Source organism: Athene noctua, chromosome 2 (assembly GCF_965140245.1).
Source record: "Athene noctua chromosome 2, bAthNoc1.hap1.1, whole genome shotgun sequence".
NCBI classification, from domain to species: domain Eukaryota; kingdom Metazoa; phylum Chordata; class Aves; order Strigiformes; family Strigidae; genus Athene; species Athene noctua.
In genome coordinates, this window is record NC_134038.1 from 15,083,136 (window position 1) to 15,101,183 (window position 18,048).

Sequence of the window (18,048 nt, forward strand, 5' to 3'; positions counted from 1 at the left end):
TGGCATTACAGAGAATCATTAGCATTTTGCTAAGAAAATCCTTCACATTTTAATATTTAACTTAGCCTAACATGTAGAATTTATATTTTAAAGCAGGACAAAGTATACACCAACCAAGCCACCAAAACAACCCAGGAAAAAAAAAAAAAAAAAAAAAGGCGAAGCATTCCTGGATTCACAAAATCAAAAACCTGTAGCATACTGACACATTTCTGAGACAACAGGATTTTTTCCAACTGTTCTTACTGGATACCATCAACAGTTGTTACAATCTCATATAACACTATGTGCTGAACGTTTATTTTAGATGAACTATATAATATAATCTGCTATGGGTTATATATGTGTACCAAAATTTTTGCGGCTACAATTGGGATAAACAACTGTCATACTAAATGACAGTTAGAAAGAATCTTCCAAATACTTTTGTGCCTGGTTAGTATCACGTTAGTGGTTTCAGTTTTATACCTCCCTTCACTGCTGCATATTAGTGGACTATGATAAATTTTCATGGGATACCACAGATATACTATATCAGAAACAAAGAACACATGGGCTTCTACCTATAAAACTGCACATATATGTGATTTTGAAGACTTGCTGTATCTCTGATGTAAAAGTGTTTGAGTGAGTGAAAAACATACTGCAAAAGCAATGTATTTAGTGAGAACAATTTTTAATATAAAACATATTTCAAAATTATCTGAGGAAAAAATACCTTCCCCACCCCATAATTGAAGGATCTGTGCTATGACCATATAGAATGTCAAGCTTTAAGTGTAAAATTTAGACAGCAAAGTCTGCAATATATATTTATAATTTTGTGGACAAGGATAGTATTTATTCAGTTCAAAGATCAAAGAAGACCTATGCAGTCCATTTACCACTGAGTTGAGGAGTCACCTAACTGCAGAATATGGAATTTGTATATACATTTTTAAAAAAGAATTGTTTCATGAATTCATCAGTGAAGAAGTCCTACTGTTTGAAAAGGAGTAAGAGTCAGTTAAATACAATGTTTTATCAGTAATAGTGTCAAATGTAATTCATGTGGCAAGTCTGTAGTTTGCAAAACATTTGATGATTGGAAAGTGCTAACAAGCTTAATGTACATTCAAGTACATTGCTTCAATCTGAAGTGTACTTTCTCTACTGGAGCGTCTGGATGTATCATTGCTAATGCTAACACTGTGAATTTCCCACTTCAACCCACCAAATATTCTAGGAATAAAGGTGTACAAAATTTCTCCAAAGTGATGAACAGTGAGTCAGAGACACCCTTCCTTTACAGATAAGGAAAAACCCCTGAATCCACATTTTATACTTGAGCACCTAAACCAGTGCGTAGGCGTCTAAACAAAAAGCCCAGTTTTCAAAGGTAGCTTTTGTAAAAGTACAGCACGTTTTTCCATTTGCATGATTTTTCTTTCTAGACTAATCTGTGTATTCAATCAGGCCCAAACATTCATACCAGAGTATCCTCTACAGAGAATGGACACCTTTTCTTCATGCAACTGCAGTTCGTCTCTGACTGCAATCAAGCCAGCATGTAGTCAGCTGTCCCTCAGTCCAAGGAGAGAACAACTGTGACAGTATGTGCTACTGGGACAAAGCTGGACACCAGAGGGATGTTTACCAACGTAAATATGTCATGCAAACTATCTGTGACATCCTGACCCCACAGTGTTTGGTTCTTTCATCTCCTGAAGCGCTTTGATCCAGTGATGGACTGTGAGGAAATCCGCATGGCCTCTCAGGTGGGAAACCATTCTGACCGATGCAGACATGGCTGGACAGACAGCCTAAAGGCCTTAACCTTGCCTCCACTGGGCAAAGAAAAGTCCTTAGTGAAAATATGCTGGTATCCATTGTTCACTTAGCATAATCACCAGTGCTATTATTGTTAAATGAAAGAGAGCCTCCCTCCCCTAAAAGCAAAATCATCTATTTAGACACAGCAATGTTCTGCCTCCTTGTGTCATGCCACTCCATGGTCATTGCTATTTCTCCCACAAAAATGTCCAGTAAGGGTTCTTTTCCTTCTCAGGACTCTATTTCTTCCATCACTTCCATCACAATTGTTCGAGGGCCCGTCAGGATGAGGTTGCTCACTGTCCTGTAATCCACGTGGAGAACATTGAGGCCATTGACAGATACAACAAACTGGCAAACCTGATGAGAAAAGCAAGCAGCAAAAAACGTTAGACTTTTTTGGTAGGGTTATTTACACAGATGTACTATCGACTCCTGGGCATGCAAAAGCTCCAGAACTCTTCACATCATCTCATTTAGCACTCTTAAGAAAAGCACATTTCTTAAAATTAATTGGGCAAGTTAATTTTCAGCAAAATTTTTTTAAATATCACCGCAACTTTCAAATTGGGAAATTTTGAAGTCCTACATCAATTATTTTTCTTATAATGATTATATTCTTCTTATAACAATTATATTTTTCTTATAACAATGGTATTTTCTGATATCAATGGTGCTTTGCAAACAATATGGGACAAGACAGCTCTGGCTATTGCTGTTATCCTTAGTTTGTCTTAAACACTTCATAGAAACCATTTTGAACGACTCTTGATAGTCATTGTGAAAATATGCATCATGTTTCCAGGCTCAGGGCAAGGTCTGGATGGTGACTTCACTAGATCCAGTGCCAAAACCTCCACCGGTACAACACGAACCCAAAGGTTCCAAATTCTAAGAAATAATATCATGGAAGATGATGTCAGTACTAGGATGGATTAAAATGCCACTGCCATTTTCAGGAGATACTCCTACACAGATTTAATTCTTTTTACTTTTTATGTGAACAGTTTTTGGTTTTCTTCAGCAAGTAAATGAACTCTCATTAATTAATTTCAAATATGCTAATATTTTGTTTTTAAAAGCCACAACAAATTCAAACATTGAAAGTCTTGTATCATCAGAGGCTGTTTTCTGTCCCAAAAGTCTTGATAGAAATATTCTGACCAACATCACTGTATATCTTAAAAGAGTTAATTGGAGAAAAAGTCACATCAACATTGTAAAAAACTGAGGAGGAAAAGAAAGATAACAGTATTGATTTCTCAAAAACATTAAGCCTTCTCTGTATCTAATCATAATATTACAGTATTTGGTAAAAAGGCCAAAAATGTGTAGTATCTAGATCTGTGTTTTTAATTATAAAAATATGTGGCCTAAAGCAACAATAATATCATCCTGATGTTTCAATGAAAACAATACATTCACTAGAAGGTTATGTTACTCATAAGTCATCTTGAGTCTGTAAGAAAAAAGCTACGAAGCAAGTATCACTAGAAATTTTCACGCTTTATTTTATATTTTCACCTTTCTTATTTAGGCAGGAACACAACACAGAAACATATGCAGGAGAGGTGGGAAGCAGCTCTGGTGTCTTCCAGTGCTAGCTCTAAAACAGATTTTCTCTCAAGCCAAGTCATTTAACTTCTGTGCATCAGCCACCTTCCCTCTCAAGTAAAACGTGCAGTGAAACTCAATTCGTATTTGTGCAAAATGTACAGAATGTAGCTATCAATGTTCCATTTAAGCAAAATTATAGAGGAAGCAAAGCCAAGCCAAAAATGTAACATTTCATCAAAAACGCCACTGATGATTTTAATCTCTGCTCCTTAGAGCCTCTACACAGGAAGAGCGGCAGCAGCAGTCCCTGAAGGGAGGGCAAACTTCTCCCTTGCATCTGCCCCTTACCCTCAGAACTCCTCTGCAGAGCTGAAGATCCTGGATGGCCTTACTGATCACCAGATTCAGTAGCCTAAATGGTCACCAAAGTATGGCAATCGGCAATACCACTTAGCCAACTTCCATGGCAGTATGGATGTATCTTTCCTATACATTCATAGGCTATATTTAAGCTACAAGTAGCATTGGGAAAACGGTTCCATTTTTTGCATGCAGACAAAGCCTTCTAAATTTTAAGGATTTTGGTTGAAAAAGTCACCCATCATCCTCTGCAGTGTGCCTCAGTATTTAAGAGGCATGTCTATTTAGTTTAAAATGCAGATTATTGCAGTATCTGTAAGTCTCTTAACTTCCAGCAGTATTTCCTAATGCTTTCTATGGCTTTCCAAGATTGTATCAAGTTTTACTGAATTACAGCTCTGGCTCCAGAATAATATTTTAGTTGATTTAAAACAGACCTGCAGAAATAACATTGTCTCTTCTGGCTTAATGCAATTTTTGGAAGTTGAATGGCTGATGTTTGTTTTACTGCTGCATATTCTCAGACTTCTCAAGTTACTGGAATCCCAATGCATGGGACTCATGTTTGGCCAGGAACAGGCATGCAAGCATGTGATGGATAAATCTGCATGCTGGATCATATCAGGGACATTCCAGGGCCTTCAGGGAACATCCCTGCCAGAGGAACAGACTTTCCAGACCAGCCAGCCACTCGCACCAGGGCTGCAATGGTGTAAATGTGAATGGTACAGGCACCGCAATAGTGAACAGCAATCTGGATGCCAAAGAGTGAATTTCTTACACACAAGACAAGAACTGGCATGTCTGCATTCTCAATGTGTTTGGTTTAATGTATGCCCTTGGCAGTATTATTAATCAGCAATGCATATGGACTGAGAAGACTCCCCTTCATGCCATCCTTTGGACTGTATCCAAATGGTTTATTAGTCATTCCAATATTCCAATATCCATTTCCATTCCATATCCATTATCCATTCCATCCAAGCCATCCAAATGTCTTATTAGTCATTCCAGTATTCTAATATTCCGATATCCATTTCCAGTGGATAGGATTAGATGCAAAAAGCCCACCCAAGACAGATTAAAAGAGAAGTGTACAGAGGACAAGGCACAGAAAAGCATGCTTCTGTCCTAGAATTTCATGAAAAGAACAATGAGGAACAGGAGATGATAACAAAGAACCAGTGACCCTGAGGGTAAAAAGCTCTCTCCATGGCTCCTAGGGCTGAGTTTCTGCAAATTCCAGATCCAGCTCCCTCAGGAATAAAGAAATGTGGAGCCATTTGCTGTGTCCTCCACTCCTGACGAGCGGAGAGAGTATTGCACAGTCCTGTCCCCTTCACTATGCTGAGTGCCCTCGACTCACCCAGTTTTCTCCTCCCTACTGCCATTTTCCATCCAGTGTTGCATCCAGCAAAGGGAAATGAAATGCAGCACTGCTTCATGCATTTTGGCCACCATCAATCCTGCCCCCCAAAAGCCCACATCATGCATTGCTCTCTTGGTGGAGTTACAAAACGAGCGAGAGCAAGCGAGTACTCACAAACCAACCCTGACTGAGCATATCAACCCACATATTATTATCTCAGGAATTTTCTTAAAGAGACTGGTTTACAAAATTGCGATGATTTAATGTTACATTTATAAAAACACATTTCAAAAAGCTGTAAGTGCTCAGCTCATAGCTATAGCTGTTGAGGGCTTTGTAACTATAAACATGTAAATTTCTCTGTTGGTTTCCACACATCAGTAACTGTAATAGATAATAAACTACAGTTAAAAGAGCCTCAAAGAGCCTTTTATTGCTCATTTCCTCATAGCTCTCCAAGGAGCCTGACAGGAGATAAGCATCCATTTTTATCCCTCAGACTTCAAGAAATGACAAAGCCCAGAATAAATTCCAACCATTTTGTTGGTCAGGATGTGGTGATCTAAAAACCACACAAACTATAACAGTTAAAGTAACACTGAAATGAAAATATTCCTTAATTAATTTCAAATATTTAAATGTTACCGTAATAAACAATTATTGTTAAGTATTTCAATTTCCCACCTTGGCATACAGCATCTCAGAGAAGAAAGGATAGCAGAAAAGGCACCTCTGTCTTTCTGTGTTCTTTCACTGGCACATCCAGACAGTTTAACTAAATCCAGGTGTTCCCAGGAAAGGAAAACTTCAACTTTGGGCTTATATTTGAGCAAAAAGAATAGGGGAACCTACCACTTAAAGAAGTTAACAAAGATTTGTCATGACATTTATCATCAAAGTGAAGATGGTGAGAAGATGAATTATAATTAATTTAATGGCCAAAATCAGGATTGTGCTGCACTTGGATCTGTACAACCCTTACTCCCCCTCACTGGTTATTTCTCTTCCCTCCATGGCAAGCCTTGGCTGCCTACCCCTCCTTGGTTTTTCCAAGCTGCCCTGGAGTTGTACATCAACACCCTTTGATTTTCCTGCTGGGAGAATTGTCTGCTGGGCAAACCAAAGCCCCACTCCCTCACAAGGGGCTGCCTGCACCGGGGCTGGATGCATGAGCCTGTGTTGGTCAGGAACTGTGGTCAGAATGACTGGAGGATGCTCCCAAGGGATGTCAAAGACCAGCTGCAGGCACGGATGTGGAATTGCACAACTACCTTAAAGCAAATTATTGAATAAAAATATTGCATACCTATCACTAATTCTTAGCGTTCTGCCTCAGGATGACCTTAATATTTATGAATCCTACAGGAATATTTTTTGAGGACAGGCAGTTAGCCTAGATCCTCAGATATTCAGATGCTGTTTGTGCTATAGGCTTTAGTCATCTGTCCTTGTGAAGCCAGGCCTTGCTTGCTGGACTTTTTAAAATTTTATATATATATTTAAATACTTTAAAATTTTCCTTTTTTTTCTCTAGACACACTTTTTAGAAGGGTGCTGAGAAAGATCATGAAGAGCTGGAAATTCCCACCACAGAATTCAACTTAAGTGATGATTGCAAAGTTCTTTGGGACAGCCCTAAAAAAGCATTTAAATTTACAGATGTAGTGAGTACAATCATTCATCACTGGTCAAGAAACAACTAACAGCCATGCAGAGTTAACAGATAAAATATCTCAAAACAGTCATATAAGACCACGATTACACAGTCACTTTAACTTGACATAAAATTTTAAAAAAGCTTGAGATGAAGAGGAACACAAACGCCTGCGCCAGCATACGGGAGGCAGCATGGCTGGAGGTGGCTGGGGGACTGCCCTTCTCCACAGCAGCACACGTGTGCGCCCCAATTTCAGTGGCCATGGGTTAAGGCTCTAATTCTCAATGGATTTATCATTTATATTTTGGTGTCAGGGTCAGTGTCCAGAATCCACTCTGGGATTTCTTGCTAACTTCTCTTTAAGAAAGACTGTATAAACACTATTACTAATACAGATCAAATAGTTACCAAAGAAATCAGTGTTACCAAATACAGCATTGGCTTGAAATTCTTGAATAAAAAGCTATATTATGCAATTACACATTAAAGATAGTGGCAAAAATACTGTTTTTCATCTGTACTGATATTTAACCCAATTATCTGGGCAGTGGTGGGACCATTCAGGGTTTAAGACTGCAAAGCACAAAGTCTCTCAAAGCACACGAGTTTTCTCCTCCAACAGCACCAAGGTCAACCAAACAGCAAGGTTTCCATGCTCTGGCATCAGAGTAAAGACATGCTGAAAACATTGCCACTAATTCATTTCCATTGAGGGTGCGAATATTACTGTACGTGTGGCAACTGCATGAAGGAAAATCTTAAAAAATGCTGGAGAGAGAGTGTGAAACCCAGTCCTCCACTAATCTTTCACTCCAGAGCAGCCAGGATTTCACCCCTGGACTCTGTGCAGATCTGAAACAGATTTCTAGCAGCTGGCAGCTCAAACCAGGGCCATGTTCTGCTGCAAAGCAGATCCCTTTGAAACCAAGGTACTGCATAAGTTATTAGCACAATGCCAGAAACACACAGTTGTTGTGAAAGCTGTGTGCTAATCAGGGCTGGCTTGGTCATCCACCATGAGACAGACTGGATTTAACCCTTCGCTCTGTTCATAATTTGTACACACATTGATTTACATATAGTTATCGGACAGTTTAGGACACGGTCCCTTGACTACTGTTTCTTCTTATTATCTGATGTGATGTCAAAGTCACACAGATAATTTTTACTTTAAGACAAAGCATTCCCAAAACACATGGAAAAATGTATTGGCTTCTTTTTGTGGTTTGTTTTTGTTTGGTTTTTTTTTTTTGTTAAACCTCATTAGCATCAAATAGAAATTATTAATACAGGCAAATGTAGGAGTTATTTTCAACCCTGGAAAGTTCTTCAGCAATTTTCCTAAGAAGTAAAGCTTCTAAATATAACTTCTTTCAGAGCTGTCTAAGGAAAAGTGTATTTTGACAGTTTTACAGAATAAAATTGATACCAGAATTGACAATATAACTATTTCAAAAAGAATAGTCCAATGTTAGTGGTTTTGCTTCTTGCTAATGAAAATTAAAATGAAATCCATCACAGAAACAGGCTGCTTACATTTCTGTTCTAGAGATACCCTCAATTATTATAAATAGATGCTTTTTTCATGTCCTACTAATCCTACAGGGACAAGGATCAGCTGGTCAGTTTGAGTAGTTCAAGCTTATAATTGTTTCATTATGGTATTCTGAAACTCACTGTGATCTTTCAGAGGAAAGGTTCTTCATATGTGGTTAGCAAAACCATCTATTTTCTATGTGTAATCTGCAGGAGAGACCTGCGATATCCTGATTTTTATTAAATATCAGGCCATGCTGTCAGTAAGAACCCTTCCTTACAGGCACCCATGAAAACTGGGCCTGAAGGATTAACATTTTGCAATTGTCAGTGACCTGGAGATGTTTGAAGCAGAATACCCAAGAAATCAAGCTCTTTACACTTTATAGATACTTTTTTAAAACTCTGGGCCAGTACTAAGATAGAAAAGTTACTGTTTGATTGCTGTGGTGTGGCCACCGCTATCACCTATGAAGGTTACTGAACTGCTGAAACTGAGAAGGAAAAAGCAAAGCAAAAAAGGAAAATATATTCTTTACCAATGCTTGTTTAAAAAGGCAATAGATCTGCTTTGGCTTTTCTTGTCTTGCTGACAGATTTCAGCAAAATTCAGGCAAGGCTTAGGTGCTAACAAGAATGTAATATCTGAATCGCAGCTTTCCAGCCTTCAGCAAGGAGGAAGGGACATTCAAGCTTCCAACATTTTAAAGGAAGAGTTATGCTTCCAATGGGATTTCCCCTCTGACATTCCCCTCGCTCTTCAGGGGATGCTGGGAACTGCTGCTCCCATTCCTGCCTCCTGAACACTGCTGCATTCTCAACAAACAGATGGAAATCAAGGCATCACTTTTAAAATCTAATTTAAATATGAAATATGAAGGAGCTGAGAATAGAGTGAAAGTACACACTTACCCCCATCTAAGGCTGTTATTTTGTCACTGAGGAACAAAAAATTACACTGTTTCTATTTTTTATTGCAGTTACTGAGCGATTTACAAGCAGGTAACCATGCAGGTTTAACCTGACGGTTGTTCTTTTGAATAAATCTTCCGAGCTAGTTACCACTTCATCACTTTCTACATCACACATGGTACACAACCCCCTTAAAGACAACACCAGAGAATGAGGGTTCCCTCTCCTTAGGGTGTAAAGAACTAATCTTGCTTTTAAAAGAAACATGGAAAAAACAGGTTTGATTACTAAAGCTGGAGCAATAACCTGATCTGGGACCCCACAACCCTTTCTGCCAGCAGAAAAGGATACCCTTGGCCTAAATTGCCATGGACTCTGTAGATCCAGGTATCAAACCTCTTCCAAAGGGTAGGAGAGTTCATAGCAGGACTTGGTACTTGCATTCCCAAGAGGTGCTCCTCTCGCTTTGTGTTGGCTCCAGGCAGCAATGCACCAAAGGCAGGCACTGCTCCCTTTTAATCTTGTGCCAGCAAAAATAAATAAATGAAAGGACTTGTCTCCAGGCAAAATAAGTTCCCTGAAGTGCCTGACATGGTTGGAGGAAGGAGGCAATAGATACATATCTAGCTGGAAGCAAAGGGAAAGAGGGAGATGAAAAGGAGGTGAAGATAGGATCAACCTTTCTGGCAGCAGCTTACACTTAGATCAGTAAACTGCAACATAAGTTTTCAGATAACTTAAAGTCCCAATGAAATCAATGGCAAGATGGATGTTAGGGGAGAAGGAACAAGCGCAGAGCAATCTGAGGCAGGAGAATGATGACACAGAAGAGAGGATGCAGGGCTCAACTTCTTTTATACCTTTACACACACAGCCTACATTTATGCTGGTACACGGGCTCTTCTATTTTAATAGGTAACTCATAGCCATAAAGCAGAGGAATACCCCAGCTCAGCAAAGAGCCCAGGTCACAGAGGAGCCTAAGACCCAAGACTAACCTCCTAAATAAAAGCAAACACAGGCAGCACTGAAGTATTTGCTACTACTCCACTAAGCTTTACATTGTCACCCTGGAATGAGGAAAAGAGATGAAAAACAGAGGTCCTAAAAGCTGTGTTTCCAGTTAGATTTTTTTTAATTTTTTTTTTTTTTTAGAATTTATGCAGTCTTGCTAGGATTAGTAAATCAAAACTGGAACCTAACAATTCAAAACCTACTGCATGTTGCCAGAAGGTTAAAAAATCATGCAATGTCCTTTTCTACATAATTGAGGTTACTGGATGAAACAGAATAAATTGCAGCTGTGTGTTCCGCTCTGTAAATATCTCTAGCAAATGTGTAATTGGCTGTAGAGTGGGTGGTGTGGGAGTGGGCAAGTATCCAGGTCTTTCATAAACACAGGATTTTCTCTCTAAAGGGACACATTTCTTGTTCAATCTTTACACTAGTGTTAAGCTGGTCCACTGTCCCATCAGCAGGATAGAAGAGCATGGTACAATGCATAGCAGAGAAAACCAACCCCATGTAAAGAATTACAAACATATGCATGTAATTCTGGCTCTCTATCTTGGTCTGTGGCTGCAGTCTGGTATGGATGGTTTGCCTGAGCAGGGCTTCATTACATATTTTCATTACATACTTATTTTTTTGTTTTTAAAAGAGAGGCCAAATTTTTTATAGTATGCCAAACTCATTGGTCTCTAACTGAAAAAATCAAAAATTAAACATAATATAAAAATAAAAACCAAATACATCTAATAAAATAATATATCTTTTATAACATAATAATTCACATAATATAAAACTAAATCATAGATTCTCAAAGAGCCTCATCATTCGTCCAGATAGTGTCTGTCTCCCTCTCTTCCCACTGATGGCAATTAATGGGAATTTAAACCTTTTTTTTTTCACCAGGATTAGAATGAAACCATTGCTGTGCAAACTCCACAAATAGCATGGACAAATTAGAGGGGAAACCAGCTGACCTAATAGCGCAAGAGAACAACTCTTGTTTTGGGGAGGGCAGCTTTCGGTGTGCTCACAAGTCTCAGCTCTGTAGCAGCAGAGCTTCCCCAACAGATTGACTGAGCGGTCAGAGAAACACTGACACAGCAAATGGGAATTACTCATGTAGGTGAAATAAAGCTATCTGTAGATACCTGGAGGGTAATAACATAAGAACCTAATACCCTGAAATGCAAACCTTCCATAAATACAGAATAGGGAAATATAGGTCACTGCTTCTCATGGCCCTAATTGGGAACTGGTGTATAAAATGACTGACTTAATCTGAGTTCCAGTGGGCAATACCCACAGGTAAAATCAAGTTGGACTGGGCCACATCAGGAGAGTAAACTAGTGACTGCATGCTTAACTTTATAAGCATTTTTATTGTATACTGCAATTTGATACCCACCACAGAAAAGCTCTGAAAATGTTAAATAACCTGAATGGCTAGATGTGGCTCTGGGTTAAATAATACATCAGTAGCAGAAGAACACAGAGTCTTAGCTTAGAAATAATGTCTTTTTATGCTTGGGTTGACATTTTGGTGTTCTATTTTTTTCTTGGTATATCTACACCTAAACTACAGTTGCTGAAGAAAAACACACATAATGAATAAAGAACTTAAAAACTATGTATCAGTTTACCTCCAAGGTCAAATATAATCAGCTAAACTAACTAAATGTAGTTCGTTTAGGGCCCATATTAGTTTAAAATAGTCCCTAAACCAGCCCAAACAAGGGAGTTACAAGGGCAGTCGGATCTATGCAGGGCACTCTCGGCACCCTCTGCTATCAAGACTGCAATGAGCAGGAATGGTCTGTGCCATTTGAGACAAACAGCTGCTCTCTGTTTTCACAGACAAAAGTGCAATTGTTTTTCCATGTGTTTGACTAGCTAAACAGAGCCTTGGCTTTAATGCAACATGTTTCCCGAATCATTCACTTATATCATGAAAGGAAGCCAGCTTGTGTCTTGAGCAGCAACAAGAAAAGACACGGAGAAGTGCAGAGAAGGTCTGTAAAGCAGGCAGCCGGGGAGCAGCAGCATCACTGAAGCACTCGGGGCAGACAGCTGCAACAGCCACGATGCTGTAAACCCAAACAGCATCTGAGGACCCCTTCAAGGTTTTGAGTGAAATGAATATTGCAACTAAACCTAATAATACAAAATGCTTTTCATCCTCAATTGAGAGCAAAAGTAGTTCAAAATGCCAGCGTTTTGCTGGACTGGCCTCTAATTTCATGTCTTTATAAACACTTAGGATACACTTTGTAAGATTTCAGCCATTCTGCAGATAAGTTTTCCAGATAATAGTCCTCTCTTTAGAGACTAACTACTAAGAGTGACCTGCAATAGCCTAAGAAAGCTTGATCAAGGGTAAGATCCCAGCTGTTCTGGCAGGCACTAGATCTTGTCGTTCAATGGGCTACAGATCACTCTGGAATTTGGATGCTGTATCAAAATACAAGCACAGCCCTGTTTTACAGTGCAGCTGACAGCAAGACTGCTTTCTCTCCTTCTGAATGGCTACAGCTGTAAGACTTCACAAACAATCAAGAAAGTACTTTCATAAATGCACTATGTTCAGATATCTGGGTTTTCCTGCCATAAAACACCACTTACTCAAAAAGAATTTTAAACTTACTTTTTATTAAAATAATGTGACTAAATTTTTTTAAATCCACTGACCTCCGATTACAAACCTGCAGACAAATTTTTTTTCTGAATTGTATTTGCTCTTGATGCCAAGGAACCAATGTACAGACACAAGTATAGTAGGTCCTTGTTGCCCAACAGCACTTTAGGTAACTGGCCTACAAACAAGTTCAATTCTAATGTCAACTATATCATTGTGAATGCAGAATAAAGAGCTCTGAGGTATTATAAAATTTTCTGTATTTGCATAAGGCTTCAGTTGTAAACGAACAAAAAAAAGCCATTTTATTGCCCAGTGAAACTCTCTCTGTTAAAAGACTTTAGAAAAAAATCACAGTTATTGGAAATCTAATACTGTTCTGCAGGCCAAAATTCAGGTCTGGGATAAGCAAGGAAGACCTTGCTAAACCTGTGTCCTGTAAGTTGCGGGGGGGAAATTCACTGTTAAAGGTGAAATTTTTACTCAAAATCTGTACCCACTCCTTTTATATTTCACCTAGGAATTCCCGCTGCCTTCATTCCTTTCTCTATAGTGAGTAACATAGATGCTGTTTTTCAAAAACAGGACTGAAAATCATAAAAATAATTTTTCTGTCTTCTTTTGGGTGTTTGCAGTTTACATGCTGCTGGAATGACATTTGAGCACTGCACTGCCCATCTGCATGGAAGTGGATCTTTCCCCTTATACTTCGGGGGGTGACTTTTCATGCGCAGAGTTATGGTTTCTTTATCATAGAACAGTCCCTGATAGTCACAGCAAGCACCTAGTCTCTAGTCCAGTATAAAGCTGTCTGATTTTTTTAACTGATTTTATGTCTACTGACTTAGGAGAACAGAAGCCCACGGTCCATACAAGAGACCACAGTCCCACACCCCATCTACTTGGGGGTGACTGTGCATTTGGAGGCATCTGCACAAGGGCAGAGTTCACTTAACCATCCAAAACAACTTCAACAGAAGTATTATGGCCTCAGAAGAGATGTCTTCAAAACAAACTGATCCTCAAACAACTCCATGGGGAAAGAGCAAGGCAACCAAGGAAATGAGCAGAAAAAATGGAGATCCACCAAAAAAAAGTAGAATGTAGGATGAAATTTCGACATTCCCAAAGACCACGGGAGCTTTATCATGGCTATAAAAGAACCAGAATGTCATATTAAGAGTCTAATAGCTTATTAGTGGAAAACAGAGCAGAACAGAGGATAATTTTGGTAAAGACTAGCAGAGACTGGAATATGGTGCTATTGGAATTAGAAAGCCTCTACTCACCCCCAGAAGAGTTACAATCTGGGGAGGAATGGCAGGACGGTACATCACAAAAAGTATCTGGAGTTGATACAAACATAAATTCCTCATCAGGAGGAGGAGGAGGATGGCTTAGCAAGAGGAGAGTTGTACAGACTGAATTTTGAAACTCAGTGCAGCCTGTGCTGGTGTAACATTGCTGCATGGGAGTTGGTAGCTCCAGTCTATACATTTGGATCTATGTGTTGCTCTGAGACTGGGAAACCTAAACCATACACTGTGAACAACAGCTCCAGGAAACACAAGAACACTTTAGCAAACCTGGACTTGTATTCATTTGTACTGTTACAAATATGGATCTACCCATCAAACTTCTTGATTATGGCATTTTCCATCTGTCTAACCTCACAGTACTTTACAAGAATATCTGTGTATTCTGGTAGGAAAATGGTCAGTGAATATGTGACAAGGTAAAGAAGAGACTCCAAATCCAAGTTGTGTCTTCCATGTGGCCACCATGGGGCAGTTTCAACCAGCAGGCCAGTGGTAGAGTGTTTCTAAGGTAGTCTCCTGTCACTCAGAGAGGTCCAACAATGATAGGGGTTCCACCACGGAAAAGGAATAAAACAGAACCGAGTAGCTGGTGCAGCAAAGGGGCAGAGGAGAGACTGATTAGCAGCTCATCCAATGCCAATGCTGCACTGGGATTCCCAGTGACAAGGAGAAAGAGGAACTGCTGAGAAAACATTTTATGATTTCAATCAACCTAAAGACACTGTGCTAATGCAAGGATGATCAAGGACATAAGGACTCTGTTGTTGCACTTGTAGTATTCTGTAATGAAAGCAAAGAAGAGATTTGCCAAACCTCGTCTCCTTTTGGCAACCAGACAAAATTCTGGCAGTGACACACAATGCAGCTCCCAAAATCACATTTTCCTTCCATAAGAGAAGACCCTAGTTTGGTGAGAGGGCTGAATTCACAAAACTCTCAGACAAGAGGAGATGGGTGTAATGAAGTTTCCTGCCCAGTACTCATAGAACTGTTATTATGATCATGTTGATGGCAATAATCCCAGTATAGTTAGAGTAACAGGGTTTTAAGGTAGGTCCAACCTATTGAAAAGTGCTAACAGGACTCACTCTAAAAAAATTGGGAGCTACATTGAGGTTAAACACACTCACTGGAAATAGAAACTTTGGGTCAGTTGCAGAGGCATCACCACAGCTCACCAGCGAATTCCTTGAGAAAATGATGACCACAGACCAAAAGGAGAAGGCAGACATAGCGTAGGAACACCCAGGCACAGATTCATGCATCGAGTGGGAAAATACAGTGACTGCTATACATGCTCTTAAACAGTTGTCAAGGACAACCAACCACTAATCCTTTTTCAAGTTCAATGGCAGAGTATTTTCACATTCAGAAATATTTGATCTCTTCCAACTTCTGTTGTATCATCATGCTACTAGCACATCTGTCAACTAAATTTTTCTTTAGAGCCTTTTAGAAAGATTTCTACTAAAGATCAAATTAAAAAAAAGTATCAAAACTGTTGACCATTACATTCTTACTATGCTCTTAACACATCCTAACACGTTCACTCTTCTTGAGCAAGATTTACAAGATGTTCAAGGATAATGGCTACCTTACTCTGCTCACTCTCTCCAATCTCTGTGATAGATAGTAGCACAAAAAATCTGAGGGTCTGGTTACAGCTGAATAAAAGTGAAACACAGAGCTTTGTTTGAATTTTCTTTGGTTTTGCAAAACCAGAATTTATTTTTATGGTAAAATATGAAATTTTATTTCTTAAAATTGGATTTCTCTAAAGTCATAGGTGCTTGAATACAGCTTCCAGATTTCTATGGAGGAGCATGGGCCTTTACATTATAGTTTATAATTAAATACTATCAGAAAATTAGGCACTCACTTATGGAGACATGTTTGAAACTTATATATACATTTATATTCAAGCCCTACAGTAGTGGCATTCATCGCATGCAGTGCTATGTGCATTTAGTTCTGCTGCTTCTCTATTTATGGACAAGCTATGAAAGCATTTTGTCAGCAACTTTTTTTGAGTGTTCACATTACCAAATACATTCATTCTGAATTCACTCTAATGTAATTATCAAATTCAGCAGCCAGCTGATAACACAGCTAAAGGAAAATACCAACCTGCCTCAGTGTTTTCAGCCTGTAATTAAAAACAGATGGCAACTCGTGTAATTTATGCTTTTCTACAATCAGTAACATGTTGGTATAAGATAAGAATTCTAAGACTGAATTGCATCTGCTTCAACAACACCATATGCTAGTGCACAGTATAAATATTTATCCAAACCTACTTCATCTTCTCATTTAAAGCTCAGTCACATGTGATAGTGTAAGTACCCTTCAGATACCTCAACTAGCACTGAAGCATCTCCCCAGTACCAAACACTGAGGTATATTCCCTTTCCTAACTTCATGGAGGGTTAAATGGAGGCATGTTTGTTGTGCCTTATTTATACAATATAAAATACCAGTCTTCAAGCTCCCACTAAGATGCCTTTAGGAGCTACAAAGAATCTTCTCACTGACAATGTACAAGCTTCTCTACTTTTCCCACTATCCTGTAAAACACTGAAGTCTGACCACAGCCACAAATGGGATACTTTCCATATCCACTATTCCTGGGGGAATTTTTTTTTTTTTTAGGATTTTTAGACTGGTTTATCTTGCTTGTCAAACAGTTAAGCAATCACCAGGTTTGAGGTCAAATTGGCAAGGACCATGGAATGGGTTTTGCATTTCTCTGCAGCACGGGGTACGTTCAACCTCCCAAGAACCTCACAGTTCAAATTTCTTCCTATTGCAGGAATCTAAGGCATTGGCAATTCCTCTGATGTCACATGTTTTTGGGTTGGTTTTCCCACCACTTGGCATCTTATAATCCATAGCTTTTAGTCCTTTTATATTACACGCTGTAATATATTGTGATTGTGGCAGTATTTGGACTCTTTGGACTAATCAGATAATTTCAGGGAGATCGGGCATGATGACCTCAATGAACCTGACAGCAATCTGCTCCATGAGACAGTGGTTGCTCAGTTACACTTGAGATTTGGCTCTTATTCTGCTAGTGAAATCATTTGAGAACCTGGACCTGAAATAATGATTTGTGAATGCAGAAGACGATAGCACAGGCAGAAAATTTATGAGGCTGACCTCCTCCCTTTGCCAGCTTTTAAAGATCAGAAGGAGAGCAGAACCACGCTGAAATGGTCCTGGCTGTATGCCACAATCAGAGCTCAAAACAGAAGGGGTTAGTACCAGTGACCATATGTAGTCCTCCAACTCCCTGCTACTAACTGAAATGAAGAACTAGAACAGGATAGAAAAGCTTGAGTGACTACTGGCAATTTGTATGATACAAAGACCTTAAGCATAAAATCTACAAACACAAATTTGCTCAAAATCAGTTTAAGGAATCAGATATTCTTTAGCATTCCTCAAAGGTTAGAGCTGGACACTGATTTATCCAACCAAAGGGAAGAACAGATAATCAGCAAAATGAGTGATTAATTTATTTCTTTCACAAGCCTCACACAAAGCTATGTCTGCTTGCTTTGTCACACTCTGTTGCAGTGATGTCACACTAATCAACATGTGATGCAAAATTTAAGTCACTAGTTTGAAGTCAAGTTGTGTAACTTTTCAAAGAATAGTTGTACCTTAAAACTAGAAATTAATTTATAGAGTAAAACACTGAAAAAAGGGGGAAAAAGAGTTTTCCTGACAACAACTGGAAATATTTAGCAGTGTCATCCTCAGAGACCCAAATTCTACAGCCAGTCAATACTGAATATTAAAGCAACCTAGGAACTTCAAAATCCTGCTGTCCCTGTCTTCCACTGCTGACAACAGCAGACAGCAAAACAGAGCTGTAAAT

At 39.0% G+C, this 18,048-nt stretch overlaps 1 protein-coding gene across 1 annotated transcript in view; it reads right to left on the bottom strand.

Annotated features, from left to right (window-relative positions):
* Positions 1–655: 655 nt before the first annotated feature.
* Positions 656–18,048, bottom strand: part of DEPTOR (DEP domain containing MTOR interacting protein) — a 74,867-nt gene continuing 57,474 nt past the window's right edge. Inside the window, exon 9 of the mRNA XM_074898501.1 lies at positions 656–2,172. Within this exon, the coding sequence (XP_074754602.1) occupies positions 2,044–2,172 (129 nt within the window). The 3' untranslated portion in view covers positions 656–2,043. The remainder of the gene's footprint in view (positions 2,173–18,048) is intronic.